The 18,798-nt window shown below is 49.7% G+C and overlaps 1 protein-coding gene across 4 annotated transcripts in view; it reads left to right on the top strand.

Annotated features, from left to right (window-relative positions):
- Positions 1–18,798, top strand: part of WDR19 (WD repeat domain 19) — a 107,198-nt gene that overhangs the window by 41,145 nt on the left and 47,255 nt on the right. For all 4 annotated transcript variants that reach the window (XR_008888709.1, XR_008888707.1, XM_056556865.1 and 1 more), the window contains exons 17-20: positions 344–548; positions 7,977–8,136; positions 8,519–8,629; positions 16,180–16,289. Coding sequence is in view for 2 of the 4 variants with exons in the window: in XM_056556865.1 (XP_056412840.1) it covers positions 344–548; positions 7,977–8,136; positions 8,519–8,629; positions 16,180–16,289 (586 nt within the window). In the remaining 2 variants the exon portion in view is untranslated. The remainder of the gene's footprint in view (positions 1–343; positions 549–7,976; positions 8,137–8,518; positions 8,630–16,179; positions 16,290–18,798) is intronic.

Raw genomic sequence — 18,798 nt, forward strand, 5'->3', positions numbered from 1 at the left:
CTTCCTATCACATTCTCAGAATAGCAAGCAATCTGTGTGGGGCATGATGTAGTTTGTAGTCCTGGTTTCAAGCCCTGAACCTCAGAATTTGTGAACATTTTTGATTTTTATTTCAGAAAAAGATGGAAGCATTGCTGATAATCCGACCCCTTAATGTGATCTTGATAACTGGTTATTGCTCATGGTTGTTACAAAGACTTAGCAAAGAAGGGGAAGTCACCCATTAGTTTTCTTACATGTAAATCAATACCATTTGCCAACACTTTCTCCATATCTTATATAGGAGACATCGAGCTTCATCCACATCATGTAGTTTTCATCACTCGTTTCCTGTTTGTTGCAGGCTCCAAAGTTATCATGGCAGGTGGCACCAAACTACCTTATGGTCACAAACCAGTTCTCTTACATAACGGAGAATTAACTTGCCAGACTCAGAGTGGGATGCTAAATAATATATTCCTAGGCACTCATAACTTTCTTAGCAACATGAAAGATGCAGAACCCAAAGACCTAAAGAAAATGTTAACCCAGACTTTAATGCTACGAAGGTAGGTTTGTAACACCTTGACTTTTATCATTTAAAAAAATGATATTGTATGATTAATGTTTATTTGTTGATGATAAATTTCCCTTAAACCGCACTGTGTGATATCACATATAATATTTGACACTTTTACAGAAATATTATTGCAGATACAACCATTGATATACCCCCAACACCTTAAATCAGTTACCATATTTTTAGATTTTATTTTACCCTGGACTATTAGATGTACCCAAGGTCAGATAATACATTTTTTTACAGAAGATTTCATTAAGCAGCTCAAGATTATTCCCACATTATTCCTTCATAAGGGCAGCGTTACCCAATCCGTGGCTCTCCAGCTCTTGCAAAAATACAATTCTTGTGAGGGTATGATGGGAGTTGTAGTTTTCAAACAGCTGGAGATCCACAGATTGGGGACCACTGGTCTAGATTATTTCTCCCATCCTTCATAGTCTAAGATCAAATATTTTCTCGGTCGCTCTTCATTGGGGGACACAGAGACCATGGGTATATGCTTTTGTCACTAGGATGTGCTGACACTAGGAAAAAATGTCGGCTCCTCCCTGGCAGGATATACCCGCCTACTGGAAGTGAGGTAATCATTTTTAGCTAGTGTCAGTAAGAGGCAAGACACAGGTCTGGGAGCTCCCCAGACCTGCTCTTTTTTTATTATTTTCCCGTAAGGGCTGTTTAGTTAGCTTTTTTCTTCCTTTTGTTTCTCCTTTTCAGGTGGGGGTTCAGGAGCATGGCGCTACCTGTTCCCCCATATGTACTGTTAACCCCTTCTCACCAATGGCCAGTGCCTGGAGGTTGTACCATGAGTCCGGGTCCCCCACTGCCCCTGCTCGCTCCGCTATCTTGGCCTGGTATGATGCAGCGTGGCCATAAGCTGGTTGAAGCTGTCTGGGTGAGTATATCATCCCCTCCACCCGCCCGTGGACTCACACTTACGGCAGCCGTTTCTGTCTCTGGGCAGCCGATCCCTGTACTTTCTGCAGCTGCTGATTTTCTTTACTTCAGCTGCTCAGATCTCTTCCGGCGCTTGCTGGCCAGCGGGACCCATAATGGCGGCAGGTAGCTCAGCTCAGCCCGTGCTCAGCACGGGAATCTGAGGACTGACTGAGGGAGGACTCTCTCCCCCCTCTGTCGGCGCTTTCTTGGGAGCATCGGACAGGAAAAGGCCAGCGCCTTTCTGCGGCTCTCTTGAATGGAACTTAGCTCCACCCCTCCTCCCGCAGCGAGCCCTCCAGGCTTAAGGTGCTGCAGTAGTTGTTCACGTTACCAGGGATCTCAGAGGCTGTCTCCCTCCTCTGACTCGGGTTCAGGGCCATTTCTCCTCCAGCTCAGCGGAAGCCTGTCTAGCCGGGCACCGCTGTCACTCCCCTGGCCTCGGAGCGGCAAGCACTCCTACAGCACGCTGCATCACCACTCCTGTTTAGTTTGTGGCTCCCTGCGCTCACAGTCACTGCTGGCTGTACACAGCTGCTGGCTTAGTGCAGCTGTGTGGCGACTTGCCAGGGCACAATGTTTTTTGCCCTATGCCTCTGCCATACCTAATTCTGCAGAGTTCTCACCTAGGGCCTTTTCGTGGTTCTTCCTCTGATGGTTATCCATTAGGGTAGGGTTCTTGGCGTGTGCGTACACTATGATTCCCTCCTCTGCAGGTCACTGATCTCATATCTGCCACATCCGTGGTTGACATTCCGGTACCCCTTGGCCAGTGCAAGGTGTCCGACGGAGTGACTTGTTGCATACTATGGAGTTATACCAGTAAGCCAGACAGTGGTCTGCGTGGTTCCTCCGCCGCCTGTCATTTCTCACATGCCTGATGTCTCTGCGGCTGGAATTCCGGTACCCCACTACCAGTGTGTGGTGTCCGAAGAAGTGCGCTGACATGTCCTATGGACCCTATACAGGACGACAGGGATACCATCCATGGCTCTTCAGCCTCCCCTGATCTCCCAGGTTGGCGGGGATTCTATCCATGGCTCCTAGGCCTCCCTGTCCTCCCACCTGCGACCAAGGGAGCACAGTGATAAGCGATATGACTGTTGTTCCTTTTTCGCCAGCACCTGGAGGTGTACTTGTTCAGCCATACTGTTGTCTGCACGGTTTGCGACGTAGTAGGTCTCCCATCCCTGGGCTGCCGCGTGCATGGCTGGGGTTTCCAGTACCTCACTGCTGGGGGGAGAAATCTGGTAGAGGGTCCCCTGCAGGTACACGGTACTGACGTCAGTCAATCAGACTTTCTTCTGCTTGAGGGTCGCTCATCAGATTGGCCGCACTCCAGTATCCCACTTTCAGTGGGAGGGTTCGCAGAAGTGACTCTGTGCGATCAGGAACCCTATACCAGTCAACCAGGCGGTGGTCTGCATGGTTTACTACTACGTCGGGTCACCTACCATATACTTCCCACACCTTGGTGGAAATTCAGGTATCTCACTGTCGAGGTGTATTTCTGAGTGAGGGACCCCATGTTGCTCCATGGGCGTTTCACACTGCACCATGTAGTGGTTCGCAGGGTTCCCTACTTTCCCGGGTCCCTCTCCACAGGCCTGCTGCTATCACGGATAAGGGCTGGTAAGCCCCTTTCAATGTGTGGTTTTTCATCCACCAGGTCACCCTCCCCATTTCTGCCTCTCCAGAGGCAGATGTCCGGTGACTCACTTTTAGTGTGAAGTTCCGAAGAAGTGGGTCTGTGGATTTATTGAACCTTTCTACCGGTAAGTCAGACTGTGTCTGCATATTTCCTGCACCTCATTCGTCCTTCATCTCATTAGTCTGCGATTGCAGTTCTTGTGTGTAGCGCCATTAAAGGATGGGGTGTGGGCGTTTCCTGCGGGTTATATGGACCTCGTAGCAGCACTCTTGGTTCCCCTTTCTAACAGTGTAATGTTTGTCTTCTCAGGGCATGATTGTGGCACGCCGTTGAGTGCTAAGACTAGTTTCCATGCTTCCGGACATTTGGATGTCTGTGGCTCCCTTCGTGGTGGCAGTCTTGGTACCCCTCTACCATCATGAGGTACCCATGCCTGTATCCCTACATATGCTCTGGACACCGTGCTCATGTAGAGCCTTTCTCCCCTCCTTTTCGGTGAGGTGTACCTCAGGACTTCCTGTGTAATTGTTTCCACAGGTCTGTGGCGGTTGAGCACTTCTGATTCGGGCATGGGGCCTGCTGGGGCGATGGCCTGTTCTGCAGCGTCCCCCCCCCCCCCCCCTCATGCCTCCAGGTATCTTCCTGGGTTCCTGTATGGGGTGGCTCAGGTGCCTGCTCTGTTACCTTATTCATCGGCCAGGATGGCTCCATGGCTGCACCATCTGTTCCCCCCCATTTTTTTTGCACGGTCTAAGGTATTGCCCCAATGGGGTGTTTCCTCCCAACCCTGTAGGTTGCTATGTGTGTTTCTTACTTGCATTCATAGTTATGTCTTTGTATCTCCAGTGTCCGGGGTTAAAATCCCTCTAGGGACGCAGCATGGCTCCTCCGTGCCTCTGTGTGTTTTCGCAGGATCCCTGGGGGCTATGTCCACCCAGTGCTTTGATCCGTTACCGTTCCTTGCTCCTACAGTACATAGTGCTCTTAGGAAATTCCCTTCCGCAGGGGGTACTGGGATCAGGAAGCTTGGAATGGTCAGTGCCTGAGTTTCATCTCCACCTCCCCTTGTTTTTCCTCTCCATTAGGGGGACTATTTCACTGAGCACTTTCTACTGCCAAGAGGGAGCCATCTCCCACTTCCCCCTACATGTTGGGGTACATTGCTGGGCCTTTGTTTATTTGCTGGGAGCGATCGGTAGTGCTTTTTGCCGGCTCTGCTTGTGTGCTTACTGCTCACTCTTGCAGCCTGGCTCTCCTCCTGTTTCTGGTTGTCTACAGTTGCTCATGCAGCTACGGCATTGTCCTCTGTTGGAGGGGTTTATGCAGTTGTGTATAGCTCAGCGACAGCCAGTCTGCCATTGCTCTCTTCCTTCCTTGGCGCAATATCCGGGAAGGGTGTGCTCATCCTTCCCTTTGTCAGTGTCTGTGGCGCTACACTGCCACTTCGATCTTTTGGAGTAACCTTCTTGTGCCCAGAGCTGGGTCCCCTTTTGCTTTTCCCTCCATTTCCGTCCTGACAAGACTTTGCTGGGAGTGCTCTTGTTTGCTCTGACCGCTGGGTCCAAGACCAATTAATCCTTGTTTTGGGCTCTCTCCTAGACTGCTGTGGTGTACCTTATTTTCTGGGTCGGTCCTCCTAGTCCTTCGGGCCTTCGTGATGATTGTGATCCTGGGCACGTGTAGTGCCCCTGCCCAGGCTTCTCCACGATTCCATTGTCGGGCGGTTGTTCTTTACTGCTCTTCTTCTTGTCTCAAAATAGCAGTATGTTTCCTGGAGTGTTTCGAGGTTGTTGGTTTTGTTCCCCCTACAGGTGGGGCACCTCCCGGTGTCTCGAGAGTCTCCTGTTCCATGTTGCTGTTCCGGTTTTCCGGGTTACTCCTTACTTTCCGTTTCCTCCTTCGGGGTCCATTTACTCTGGGGTTGGACAGCAAGTCTGTCTACTGGGTTGTTCGGGCAATTTTTGGGCTGCAGCATGGCTGTGGTTTCTTCCTGCTGTTCAGCTTGCGTGGCATCCTTTTTGAGTCGGCTCTTCTCCCTGGGTGCTCACACTGTGCCCCTGGGACAGTGTTTTTTGGCACCTACAGCATTTTGGTTCTGATCTTTTGCACCATGCCTCTCCAGAGACGGTTCCTGTCTCTCTTTTCCAGATGTTTCTGGTCTTCACCTTGACTGACTCGCCTTTGGCTCTCCCTGGCGTTTTTTCGCCAGGTTCTCTGGTTTCGATTGGTCCTCTGTATGGAGTTCTCTTGTCGTTCCCTTTTCATTCTTTGTCCCAAACCGGTCTTTCCCTCTGTCTTGTTCTGTGCTTCTTGGAGTTGGTTTCCTACCTTCTTCCAGATTGGTTCGGCCCATCGGGTCTCTGCATTGCCTCTTCTTGTCTCTCTCTGTGGTTTGTTTGTTTAGAGTCTCTTCTAAGGTCGTTCCCTTCCTTGGCATCCTAGTTCATCTCTATGGACAGTGGGAACTGCCGGACACTCAGTTCCAGGCCTCGATTGGCTTTTAGCTCAGTGTCTCATCCGTGAGTCTTATGGCCGGCTGGGGTTCAGTATCTGGACTGACTCCCTGTCTCTGGTGGGGTTCTTCCCACCCCAGGGACTGCTTTGGTACCTCCCATAGTCTCTGTGTCCCCCAATGAAGAGCGACTGAGAAAAGGAGATTATTTTGTAGGGATCGACCGATTATCGGTATGGCCGATATTATCGGCCGATAATCACGATTTTGGGCATTATCGGTATCTGCAATTATCTTGCCGATAAGCCGATAATGCCCCGCCCCCGCACCGCCCCCACCGCACCGCGACTGCCACCCCCCCGACCCGCCGCACCGCCCCCCCGACCCACCGCACCGCATCGCACCCCCCACCGTGATGCTGGGCGGTTTACCGGTATGGATTTTTGCCCATACCGCTATACCGGTCGGGCCCCTCCCCCACCCTCCGAGTCAATAAAAAAATTAAACTTACCCGTAATGGGGGTGGTCCGGGCCATCCATCCATCCCTCCTTCCTTCCTGTAGTGTCCGGGGGCGTTCCGAGTGAACCGGTCCGGGCTGTCCTTCTCCGGTGGTCATCTTCTCCACTCCGGGCAGGCTCCGGCCTAGTACACTGCATAGACGCCGCTACGCCGTGACGTCAGGTGCGTCGCTGCGCAAGGGCATCACTGCGCAGCGGCGTCTATGCAGTGTACTAGGCCGGAGCCTGCCCGGAGTGGAGAAGATGACCGCCGGAGAAGAAGGACAGCCCGGACCGGTTTACCCTCCACCCGGAACGCCCCCGGACACTACAGGAACGATGGATGGATGGCCCGGACCACCCTGACAGGTAGGGGGAGAGAAGCGGGTGGCGGCGGCGGCCTATGGCCCCGCAAAAGCCACTGCAGATCATTGATTTAAAGCGCCCGCTTTAAATCAATGATCTGCTGCGGTGTCGCAGGGGGTTAAATAGCCGATAACTTATACCGGAATATCGGTATAAGTTATAGGCTATCAGCTCTAACCTGCACCGATTATCGGTATCGGCCCGAAAAATCCGATATTGGTCGATCCCTATTATTTTGTACTCACCATAAAATCTCTTTTTCGTAGCCTTCATTGGGGGACACAGCACCCACCCATGTCTTCATTCTTTTCCGGATAGCTTTTTCCGGTTCTGGAGTGTTTCTCCGGGATTTCCTCACTATGGGGCTGCCGAAGGTAGCCAAGCTCCCCACCAATCAGATAACCATGACCAATCCTGGGATAATCTTGGATTAAGTGTAGGGCACATGGTTTCATTCAGCTAAGATGTATTTCTCCCTTTGTAATTCCCTGATGTCTGCCCCCCCAACCTAGATATATTCCTTTTCAGGTGGTTATTGCCTTCTGTGTGCCTGGTGTTCAGAGTGGGTTCTTTTGCCCAGCTTGGCACATATAGAATACATCATGATTTTTTCTTACTATGCTACTTAACCCTTCATTTGTTTTCTCTTTGGGGCTATTGTAAATCCTTCTTTTTGTACTTCTCTGTTTGTATGGTTTAGGGATCGACCGATTATCGGTTTGGCCGATAATCACGATTTTGGGCATTATCGGTTTCGGCAATTACCTTGCCGATAATGCCCCGCCCCCGCACCTCCCCCACCGCACTGGGAACGCCCCTCAAATCCCCCCCCCCCGACCCGCCGCACCACGACCGCCCCCCCGACCCGCCGTACCGCGTCGCACCCCCCACCGCACTGCCCCAGCCCCATTGCCTCCCCCATCCCCGGTTTTATTATTACCTGTTCCTGGGGCCCACGCTACTTCTGGCTCCTGCTGCGTCCTGCGTTACGCTGTGCGCAATGACGAGTGACGTGACGTGCGCGACGTGACGTCACCGTCAGTGCGCACAGTGACAGCTCAGGAGGACGCCACCGGAGCCAGATGTAGAGTGGACCCCGGGCCCAGGTAAATATGGGGGAGGCAATGGGGCCGGGGCGGTGGGGTGCGTGGCGGTAGGGGGCACGGAGCGGTGCGGCGGTGGGGGGAGCGGAGTGGTGCGGGGGTGGCAGTGATAGGACTCAGGACCCTGCACCGCAAAAGCCACTGTAGTGCATTGATTTAAAGCGCCCGCTTTAAATCAGTGATCTGCAGCGGTGTCGCGGGGGGATAAATAGCCGATAACTTATACCGATATTCCGATATAAGTTATCGGCTATCGGCCCTAACCTCCACCGATTATCGGTATCGGCCCTAAAAAAACGATATCGGTCGATCCCTAGTATGGTTATCTTTTTATATTGTGCCCTGTACATCTTCTTAATGTTATTGTGCATTGTATTCTGTGATGATGTACTATTTTCACTCATTGTGTAGATTCTCCGATGCCTGGAATGTGTGCACCTTGCTGAATTCAGAAGAGGCTTGGAATGAGCTAGCCCGGGCCTGTTTGCACCACATGGAAGTAGAGTTTGCAGTGCGGGTTTATCGGAGCATTGGCAATGTTGGCATGGTGATGTCTCTTGAACAAATAAAGGTATATGGTGAAAAATGTATCTTTGTTTGAATATTACTGTCTATATACTACTTAATCTAATATGTGTTTAGTAAATGGTGGTCTATCTGAATTGCTTCCCTGTTCTGTGCCAGATGAGTGGAGTTATACATTAATACCTCACCTTGTTGGCTACTGATCAAACTTGTAACTATATTTTATGCATTAAAATACTATATGTGTAGGGGACTGGAGTTTCCGCTCATTTTAGTTATTGGACAATAACCGAGCTCCACATGGTTCAGTGGCAGGAAAGTTCTTTCTCCATATAAATAGATCATAAGGCTTTGCCATATTGTGAGGTTAAAGTAAGACACCCTTTATAAAGATAATGTCTAAGCTTTTGCTGTGTATTTTCCTGTAGGGTATAGAAGATCACAACCTCCTAGCAGGACATCTTGCCATGTTCAGCAACGACTTCAACCTTGCTCAGGATCTCTACTTGGCTTCTAGCAATCCGATTTGTGCCCTTGAGGTAACGTGCCCTGGGCATATTGTTGGATGATGGGCATTGAGTGTTGCAAACAAATATCTATCTGTGTGTACACTTTATTGTTTGGTGTATAACATAAAATTGTTATTTCTCTATCGGCTCCATTGGGGGACACAGACCTTGGGTATATGCTGCTGTCTCTAGGAGGCTTGACACTATGGTAACCAAAAAGTCGGCTCCTCCCAGCAGGATATACCCGCCTCCAGGCCACTGAGCAATTCAGTTTTTGCTTAGTGTCTTAAGGAGGTGGACACTGGTCTGGTGTTCTCCAGACCAGGTCTCATATTTTTTATTTTCCTAGTTAGGGAATGTGTTAGTTCTTTTATCCCTTTTTTTCTTTCCGTTTTCAGGTGGGGACTCAGGAACTACGGTTCACTGTTTCCCCATTGCGAGAGGTGGCAGGCATCTTGGATGTACTGTTAACCTCCTCTCGCCAACGGTCAGTGCTTGGGGTTGTACCTCATGGGTCCGGGTCCCCCTACCTCCCTGTTCGCCTCGCTATGAGCTTGGCTTGCTGCAGGTGACAATGCTGAATGAAGACTCCATGACTGAAGACTCCATGAGGTAAGTTCTTCAGACAAGGTGAGTATATCTCCCTCTCTCTACAGGTCCTGGATGAGCTCTTGCAACCTCTGGAGACCCCTGACTTGTGACCACTCGTATGCTAGTTTTTGGGGGTCTGCTTGGAGGGTATTGTTCCCTCCTTATTTTCTATATGGGACCCCCCTTTTTTTATGCAAAGGGGCCCTCTTTATTAATTTGGGGGATGTCAGTGGTGCTTCTGTGTGGAGATTTTCCCTGTACTCTGGGCCAGGGATCACTATGCGTGCGGCTGCCGGCTTCAGCGGCAGCAGCCCTTTTACTTTCACTTCTCTTCGGCGGCCGCGTGTGTGCGCTGGCCGCCGTCAGCCGGGAAACTGCCGGCGGGTTATCTCCGCCCGCTCCCGACTCTCTGAGGAATCGCTCCCCTGCTCCAGCAGGTTGCAGGCGTCTCTCTTCCAGAGGACGCTCTCATGGTCGCCGCTCTGGCTCCCAGATCCGCGTACCAGGTCAGCCTATCCCTCATCCAGGGCCGCTTCAACACGCTCCCATTCTCCTGGAGAATTTGCGGATGAAGTCTCCGATTAGGCGTCTGATTCAGAGGACCGATCGGAGATGGCTGACACGGTGAACTCATTGGTTTTGGCCATAAGAGACACCTTCCATCTAGAGGACCCAGGATCTTCGGACGTAGTTCCAGAATTATCCTTTCATCATGCCCGTCCAGCACCCAAGATGTTGGATGCTGGAATCCGCCTGTAGGCATCCTGACAAGAGGTTTCAGGAAGCAAAAGAAGGTTCAGGCGCGGTATCCTTTCGCCAAGGACCTCATCTCAAAGTGGACTTCCCCTCCTTCGGTGGATCCGCCAGTCTCACGCCTCTCCAGGGCTACGACGCTGACGCTGGCGGATGCGGCTGCCTTCAAGGATCCGGCAGCCAAAAGGGTAAAGACCTTGGCAAAGTTTGCACTCGAAGCGGCGGGTTCCTCCCGGCCTCCCGCCTTTGCTTCTGCCTGGGTGTCGGAAGGCACTCTCAGTTTGATCCTCCCAACTCAGTCAAGGGTTCTTTCTGGATCTCCACCGGAGGAACTGTCTGACCTAGCATTCCAGTGCTCCAAGGCTGGAGAATTTCTATGTTCTGCAGTCAGTCCCGCTGTGCTGCCTTTGCCACTGGTAACCTAGTGGCCCTCCGTCGCTCCATTTGGCTTAAGGCATGGGACGCAGATGCCGCTTCCCAGAAGTCTCTTACGAAGTTTCCATTTGCCGGCTCCCGACCTTTTGCCAAGCGCCTTGATGAGATCATCTCTGAGGCGACGGGCAGCAAGAGTTCCTTATTACCTCAGAATAGGGCTCGCACTACTTCCCGTAGAAAGTCTTCTTCTTTTCGGTCCTTTCGGACTTCTGGTCCCAATAATGGGTCGGGGCAGGCGCCCTCGCGGAACAAAAGGTTCCCTCCTTCCGGCCGCGCCCCTCTTGGAAATCGGAAAATCGTTCTGGCCGTTTTGCAGCCAAGTCTGGCACCCGCAAACCCACTTCCGCATGAAGGGACACCCCACTCGCGAATTTTTCTTGGGTGGGAGGTCGTCTTTTATTTTTCCGAGACGTCTTGGCGGCGCACATTCAAGACTCCTGGGTCAGGGACGTGATGTCCATCGGATACCGGATCGAAATTGCTTCTCTTCTGGAGAATTAATTTTTTTCTGTCCAGGGCTCCCCGGTCCCTTTGCTAGCAAGGGAATTTCGGGGGGCGCTTCAGTCCCTTCTCTTCCAGGGAGTCATTCTCCCGGTCCCTTCCAGGGAGTGATTTTGGGGTTTCTATTCCAACCTTTTCGTGGTTCCCAAGAAGGGCGGTTCTTAAGCGTCTCAATCAACACCTTCTAATCCGCCATTTCTGAATGGAATCTCTCCGCTCAGTGGTGGCGTCTATGGATCAAGGGGAGTTTCTTCCTCGGTGGACATCTAGGATGCCTACCTCCACGTTCCAATATTTCCCGGCCATCAGCGGTACCTCCGCTTGCGGTTCCGGAAGGTCATTTTCAATTTGTGGCCCTCCCCCTCGGTCTGGCCACTGCTCTGTGGGTCTCTGCAGGTCTTTTCCAAAGTCTTGGCTCCTCGTTAAGGCCTCCACCAGAGCCCAGGCTCGGGAGAATGTGAGCCTCACTCTTCAGACCTTTTGTCGCTTCGGGTGGATGGTCAACCGAGACAAGTCTGTTCTCTTCCCCCACCCAGTCTCTGGTCTTCTTGGGGCTTCAGTTTCTACTCGGCCTCTGCTCGGATTCGCCTCCCGCCGGACAAATGTCTGGTCCTCTTGTCGGGAGTCCGCTCCCTCCGGATACCATTCCCGGTCTCCATCCGTACTTCCATGGAAGTCCTGGGTCGGATGATGGCAGCCATGGAGGCCGTACCCTTTGCCCAGTTTCATTACGTCCTCTTCAGCTGGCGATTCTTGTCCGGTGGGACAGGTCTCCTCTCTCTCTCTTTCGATCGCAAGATTGTTCTCCCTCTTCGGACCCGTCAGTCTCTGCGCTTGTGGCTCCATCCCCAAGAAGCCCTTCTTTCCATAAACATCCTGAACTGAGGGCGATATATCTTTGTCTGAAGCATTGGGAGTCCCTCCTTCTGGGCCACCCTGTCTGTGTCCAGTCGGACAACGCCACGGCTGTGGCGTACATCAATCGTCAGGACGGCACTCGCAGCTCAGCAGCCATGTCCGAGGTGACAAAGATCCTCCTCTGGGCGGAACAAGTAGTTCCAGCCATTTCGGTGATTCTCATTCCAGGAGTGCTCAACTGGGAAGCGGATTTCCTCAGTCGGTCCTCAGCCGATCCCGGAGAGTGGTCCCTTCTTCCGGAGGTGTTCGCACAGATCTGCGAACTCTGGGGGACCCCAGACGTGGTTCTCTTCGCGTCTCGACACAACCGGAAAATTCCAGGGACCCCCTGGCTCTAGCCTTGGATGCCCTAGTATTTCCGTGGTCGGGCTTTGTCCTGCCCTACCTGTTTCCTCCTCTCCCCCTCCTTCCCAGGGTTCTGAGGAAGCTCAAGGTGGAAGGAGTCCTCGCCATTCTGGTGGCTCCAGTCTGGCCTCAAAGGGCATGGTACGCCGACGTGTCTGGCTTCTGGTCAACGTTCCGTTCCGTCTTCCACTTAGTCCAGACCTACTGTCACAGGGTTCCCTTTGCCACCCCAATTTACAGTCGCTGCATTTGACGGCATGGCGATTGAGACCGCGGTTCTAAGGGCCCTGCGGCTTCTCTTCCCAGGTAATTTGCATCATGCTCAGGGCTCGAAAGCCCTCCTCTGCGAAGATTTATCACCGTACCTGGCGGGCTTACTTTCGTTGCGAAATTCAGACCTTTTGTCCGGTTACCTTTTCCGTTTTTCCGTTCCTCTCCTTTTTGCAGTCGGGGTTGGAACAAGGGCTGGCTCTCAGCTCCCTTAAGGGTCAGGTTTCGGCCCTTTCCATTCTCTTTCAGCGTTCTCTGGCTTCCAATTCGCATGTCCGGACCTTCCTTCAGGGCATGGCACACGCTGTCCCCCCTTATCGGTCCCCTTCTCCCCCTTGGAACTTTAACTTAGTTCTAGGCGCTCTCCAGGACGCACCTTTTGAGCCTCTTAGGGAGGTTTCCCTTCGCCTCCTATTCTGGAAGGTGGTTTTTCTTATGGCTATTACTTCCATTAGGAGAGTATCTGAACTGGCAGCTCTCTCCTGACATTCTCCTTTCCTGATAAGGTTGATCAGGACAAGGTTGTTTTCCGGCCAGATCCGTCCTTCTTACCTAAGGTCGTTTCGGCTTTTCATCTCAACAAGGACATCGTCCTTCCGTCCTTTTGTCCCGCTCCTTCTCATCACAGGGAGTGCTTACTTCACAAATTGGATGTGGTACGGGTTGTTCGGACTTATCTTTGTCACTTCTTCCTTTCGTCAGTGCGATTCTTTTTCATCCTTACGGAAGGTTGTCGAAAGGGACAGCCTGCTTCCAAGGCCACCATTTCCCGGTGGATCCGATGTGCTATTTCGGAAGCTTACCGCTTCAAGGGGAAGATCCCACCCTTCAGGGTTTTGGCTCATTCCACCCGTTCTGTGGGAGCATCCTGGGCTCTCCGAAACAAGGCCTCGGCCTTGCAGATCTGTAAAGTGGCCACCTGGTCGTCTTTGCACACTTTTTCGAGATTCTACCAGGTTCATACTTTCGCATCGGCTGATGCTAGTCTGGGCCGTAAAGTGTTGCAGGCGGCGGTGGTACAGCCGACTGCCTGACCTTTTTTCTCTGCCCACCCAAGGGACGGCTTTGGTACGTCCCAAGGTCTGTGTCCCCCAATGTAGCCGATAGAGAAAAGGAGATTTTTTAGACTTACTGTAAAATCTCTTTCTCGAAGGATCCATTGGGGGACACAGCTCCCGTCCTTTTCTGGGGTTCCTTTTCGGTTATCTGTCCGAGGGAGTGTTCAGTTGATTTTTCTTCTGGTTTCTCGGACAGTTCATTTTTTTTTTCCTTTGACCTGTCGGTCTCCTCCTATTGCTCTGGGACTAAAACTGAATTGCTCAGTGGCCTGGAGGCGGGTATATCCTGCTGGGAGGAGCCAACTTTTTGGTTACCATAGTGTCAAGCCTCCTAGAGACAGCAGCATATACCAAAGGTCTGTGTCCCACAATGGATCCTTCGAGAAAGAGATTTTACGGTAAGTCTTAAAAATCTCCTTAGTGCAACTGTACTGGGGTTTTCTGTATTTGTTCAAATGGAATTATTCCAGCCTAAAATACATACAGTATATTGTATAAGTGTATGTTTGCAGGGTATCCGACAGCTGGTAGAACGAGGACCCAGGTCTTTGTCGCAATAGAACAACAGGTCACACATGCGCACCACCACTCCATTCATTGTCCTTCTGGAATAGAGCTAACTTGCATACTTTTTTTTCCAGCGGAACATTGCTTAGCTAGCTTTGCAGTCTCCTCAATAAGACATGTTACCCTTTCTGTGCCAGTATAGAAACTTTTGTGAAAGAAACAGGGATTTTAAAGTTATATAGAGATTTGGTGTTTAACCCCTTAACGATGCAGGACGTAAATGTAAGTCCTGGTGAGCTGGTACTTAAAGGGTTGTCCAGTGGTGAAAAACTTATCCCCTATCCTATGGATAGGGGATAATTTTGAGATCGCGGGGGGTCCGACCGCTGGGGCCCCCTGCGATCTCTCTGTACGGGGGCCAGGCTCTCCGGCCAGAGAGCGGGTGTCGACCAACGCACGAAGCGGCGGCCGACACGCCCCCTCAATACATCTCTATGGCTGATCCGGAGATTGCCAAAGGCAGCGCTTCAGCTCTGCCATAGAGTTGTATTGAGGGGGCGTGTCGGCCGCCGCTTCGTGCGGAGGTAGATACGCCCCCTTCCCGCGGGCTGTTGGGGCTCCGTACAGGAGATCGCAGGGGGCCCCAGCGGTCGGACCCCCCGCGATCTCAAACTTATCCCCTATCCTTAGGAAAGGGGGGTAAGTAGTTCACCGCTGGGTTCACCACTGGACTACTCCTTTAACGCACCAGGACGTACATTTACGTCCTATGCATAACCGCGAGCATCGGAGCGATGCACGCGTCATGCGCGGCAGGTCCCGGCTGCTTATAGCAGCCAGGGACCTGCCCGTAATGGCGGACATCCGCGATCGCGCTGATGTTTGCCATTAACCCCTCAGATGCCGTGATCAATACAGATCACGGCATCTGTAGCATCGCGGTCACTAAAATGGATGATGGAGCATGGCAGCCGGAGATCCCCTCACCTGCCTCCGCTGCCTTCCACGGGTCTTCTGCTCTGGTCTGCGATCGAGCAGACCAGAGCAGAAGATGACCGATAATACTGATCAGTGCTATGTCCTATGCATAGCACTGAACAGTATTAGCAACCGATTGATTGCTATAAATAGTCCCCTATGGGGACTATTAAAGTGTAAAAAAGTTTAAAAAAAAAAAAGTAAATGTGAAAAAAACCTCCCCCAATAAAAATGTAATTTGTCCTATTTTCCCTATTTCACCCCCAAAAAGTGTGAACAAATTTTTTTATATACATATTTGGTATCACCGCGTGTGTAAATATCCCAACTATTAAAATAAAATGTTAATGATACTGTACGGTGAACAACGTGAACGTAAAAAAAAAGTCCAAAATAGCTGCTTTTTTATAACATTTTATTAAAAAATTTATTAAAAAAGTATTACGTTTTATATAAGCAAATATAGTATCAATAAAATGTACAGATCACGGCGCAAAAAATGAGCCCTCATACCGCCGCTTATATGGAAAAATGAAAAAGTTATAGGTCTTCAAAATAGGGGGATTTTAAACGTACTAATTTGGTTAAACAGTTTGCAATTTTTTTTTAGCGCAACAGTAATAGAAAAGTATGTTATCATGGGTATCATTTTAATCGTATTGACCCAAAGAATAAAGAACACATGTCATTTTTACCGTAAATTGTACGGTGTGAAAACGAAACCTTCCAAAATTTGCAAAATTGCGGTTTTCTTTTTAATTTCCCCACACAAATAGTATTTTTTTGGGTCGTGCCATACATTTTATGGTAAAATGAGTAATGGCATTACAACGTACAACTGGTCATGCAAAAAACAAGCGCTCCTACTAGTCTGTGGATGAAAATATAAAAGCTATGATTTTTTGAAGGCGAGGAGGAAAAAACTAAAACGTTAAAATAAAATTGTCTGAGTCCTTAAGGCCCAAATGGGCTGAGTCCTTAAGGGGTTAATGGAGTCACCAGCTTTACCCTGAGAACATGGCAGTTCAAAATTGTCTGAGTCCTTAAGGCCCAAATGGGCTGAGTCCTTAAGGGGTTAATGGAGTCACCAGCTATACCCTGAGAACATGGCAGTTCATAAAAAAGAGAATTCTGTAGTAGGTTTAGCAGAAACAACTTTTTTACCCATGTTAAAAAAGATGAAATGAAGTCCTGCTGACATATAAACCTTTGCATTGTGTTCAGGTCAGAAGAGACTTACAGCACTGGGATAGTGCCCTGCAGCTTGCAAAACGGCTGGCTCCCAACCAGATTCCATTTATATCAAAGGAGTATGCCATACAGCTGGAGTTTACGTGAGTCCTTTCTGTTGGTTATTTACTCTTTCTACTAGGAAGCTGCGTTATGTTGGGATGGTTTTTATCTTTACAAACAAAAGAATTACAGAAGCACACTGCTAGCGCTAAGATATATGTGTATTATAACACTTTTTTCATTGCAATACTACTATAGAAAGAGGTTCTTAGCTTACCATTTGGTCAAATAATGTGAACCATCCCACCACGATAAGGTGACCTCAGTTGGGACGGACCCTACACTATAGATATGCCTCTCTTGGACTAGCACTAAGCCTACAATTTCTGGGCATGTAAGATCCAGCTATTCCCTACTTAAAAACACCTAGTGGAATGGGTGGAATGCAGAAACCAATATGGAGGCTTCCACTCCCTCCACATATGTAATATAAAAAGCAAAAAAAATGGTCAGCACATCCTACGCAACTATTATATATATCAAGTACACAGGTGCTTTGCACCTGTGTATTTGATATATACACTGCTCAAAAAAATAAAGGGAACACAGGGATGTGGACATTGTAACGGGCGTAGGGCGATTCAATTTCCACATCCCTGTGTTCCCTTTATTTTTTTGAGCAGTGTATATATCAAGTACACTGGTGCAAAGCATGCAGTTCCGGGCACTGGGCAGGGGGGGGTGGGGGGGTGGCTGAAATATAATGGCAAGGGGGAGAGGGGGGACTGAAATATAATGTCACGGGGGGGCTGAAATATAATGTCACGGGGGCGCTGAAATATAACGTCACGGGGGGGCTGAAATATAATGGCACTGGGGGGCTGAAATTTAATCGCCTGGGGAGGCTGAAATATAATAGCACGGGGGGTGGCTGAAATATGGCACGAGGGGGAGGCGGCTGAAATATAATGGCATGGGGGGGTCGGGGGCTGAAATATAATGGCTTCTGGAGTGGGGCTTAAATATAATGACATGGGAGGAGGGAGGCTGAAATATAATGGCACGGGGATGGGGGGTTGAAATGGCACAGGGGGAGGAGGGGCTGAAATATAATGGCACATGGGGGAAAGGGGTACTGAAATATAATGGCACAGGGGGAGGGGGGCTGAAATAAAATGGCACAAGGAGCATTAGAAAAGGGGGAATGATATGGCACAGGGTGTGATAAAGGGGGGGGAATAACTGGCTCAGGATGGTAGCACCTTTGTAATGCTGATACTGGTACTACTCATTGTCGGCGAGCAACGCGATGCATGCAATTGGCAGTATAGCAAGGAGTGTTTCATCAAACTATGTAAGGGTGTCACCAGGAAGCTCTGACTTTGGGAGTATAATTGTTTAAATGGGAGCCCTACCTGCCTACCTGATGGGCGTCATATCTATCTGGGGTCTGTCTACCTACTGGGGGAGCTCTACCTAATAGGGGTCATTTCTATCTGGGGCGGACATATATATCTGGGGCCCTATTTACATACTAGGGGAGTCCTTCATGCCTGCCTACATGATGGGACGTACCTACCTGATAAAAGGACATGCCTACCTGAAGGGTCGACTACCTATTTAATGGGGCGGACTTATCACGGGCCCTATCCACCTAATGGGGTGACATACTGGTCAGCCTATTAAGTTTCTATTAATAAAGACCTTATTTAGAGAGTTAATCTTTGGGGGCCACTGGGCCTTAAATATTGTTATAAGGTGAAGTGCTGATGAATATTACCACTGTTCCCTATGCATTGCTAACTCCCCTTCAACAAATAGAATCGTGTATTTTTATGTGTTTACAACATCACCGGCAGCAATATTGGATTGTATCTGGATACTGACACATTTGCACAATTCTTTTGTAAAGTTTTATCTTGATTTAATCAGATATACTATTTTAATTGTCAGTGGTTATGCTTTGTTGTTCTCTGCTATATAGTATGTAGTAAGCTACACTGTGTCATACAACAGTGAGACCAAAGGCGCCGCATACAATTATGGTGATACAGAAGAGGTTAAGACCAAGGGGTCTATGGGAACTTTTATTGATAAAATACTGGAGAGAACAGGAACCATCAGAATCCCAGACACAATGTGGGAGATTTATCAAAACCTGTGCAAAGGAAAAGTTGCCCATAGCAACCAATCATATATGGATACACCTTAATAAAATGGGAATGGTTGGTGATATTAACTTCCTGTTTGTGGCACATTAGTATATGTGAGGGGGAAACTTTTCAAGATGGGTGGTGACCATGGTGGCCATTTTGAAGTCGGCCATTTTGAATCCAACTTTTGTTTTTTCAATAGGAAGAGGGTCATGTGACACATCAATTTCACAAGAAAAACAATGATGTGCTTGGTTTTAACATAACTTTGTTCTTTCATGAGTTATTTACAAGTTTCTGACCACTTATAAAATGTGTTCAATGTGCTGCCCATTGTGTTGGATTGTCAATGCAACCCTCTTCTCCCACTCTTCACACACTGATAGCAACACCGCAGGAGAAATGCTAGCACAGGCTTCCAGTATCCGTAGTTTCAAGTGCTGCAGATCTCGTATCT

The sequence above is a fragment of the Hyla sarda genome, chromosome 1 (assembly GCF_029499605.1).
Source record: "Hyla sarda isolate aHylSar1 chromosome 1, aHylSar1.hap1, whole genome shotgun sequence".
Classification (NCBI taxonomy): Eukaryota; Metazoa; Chordata; class Amphibia; order Anura; family Hylidae; genus Hyla; species Hyla sarda.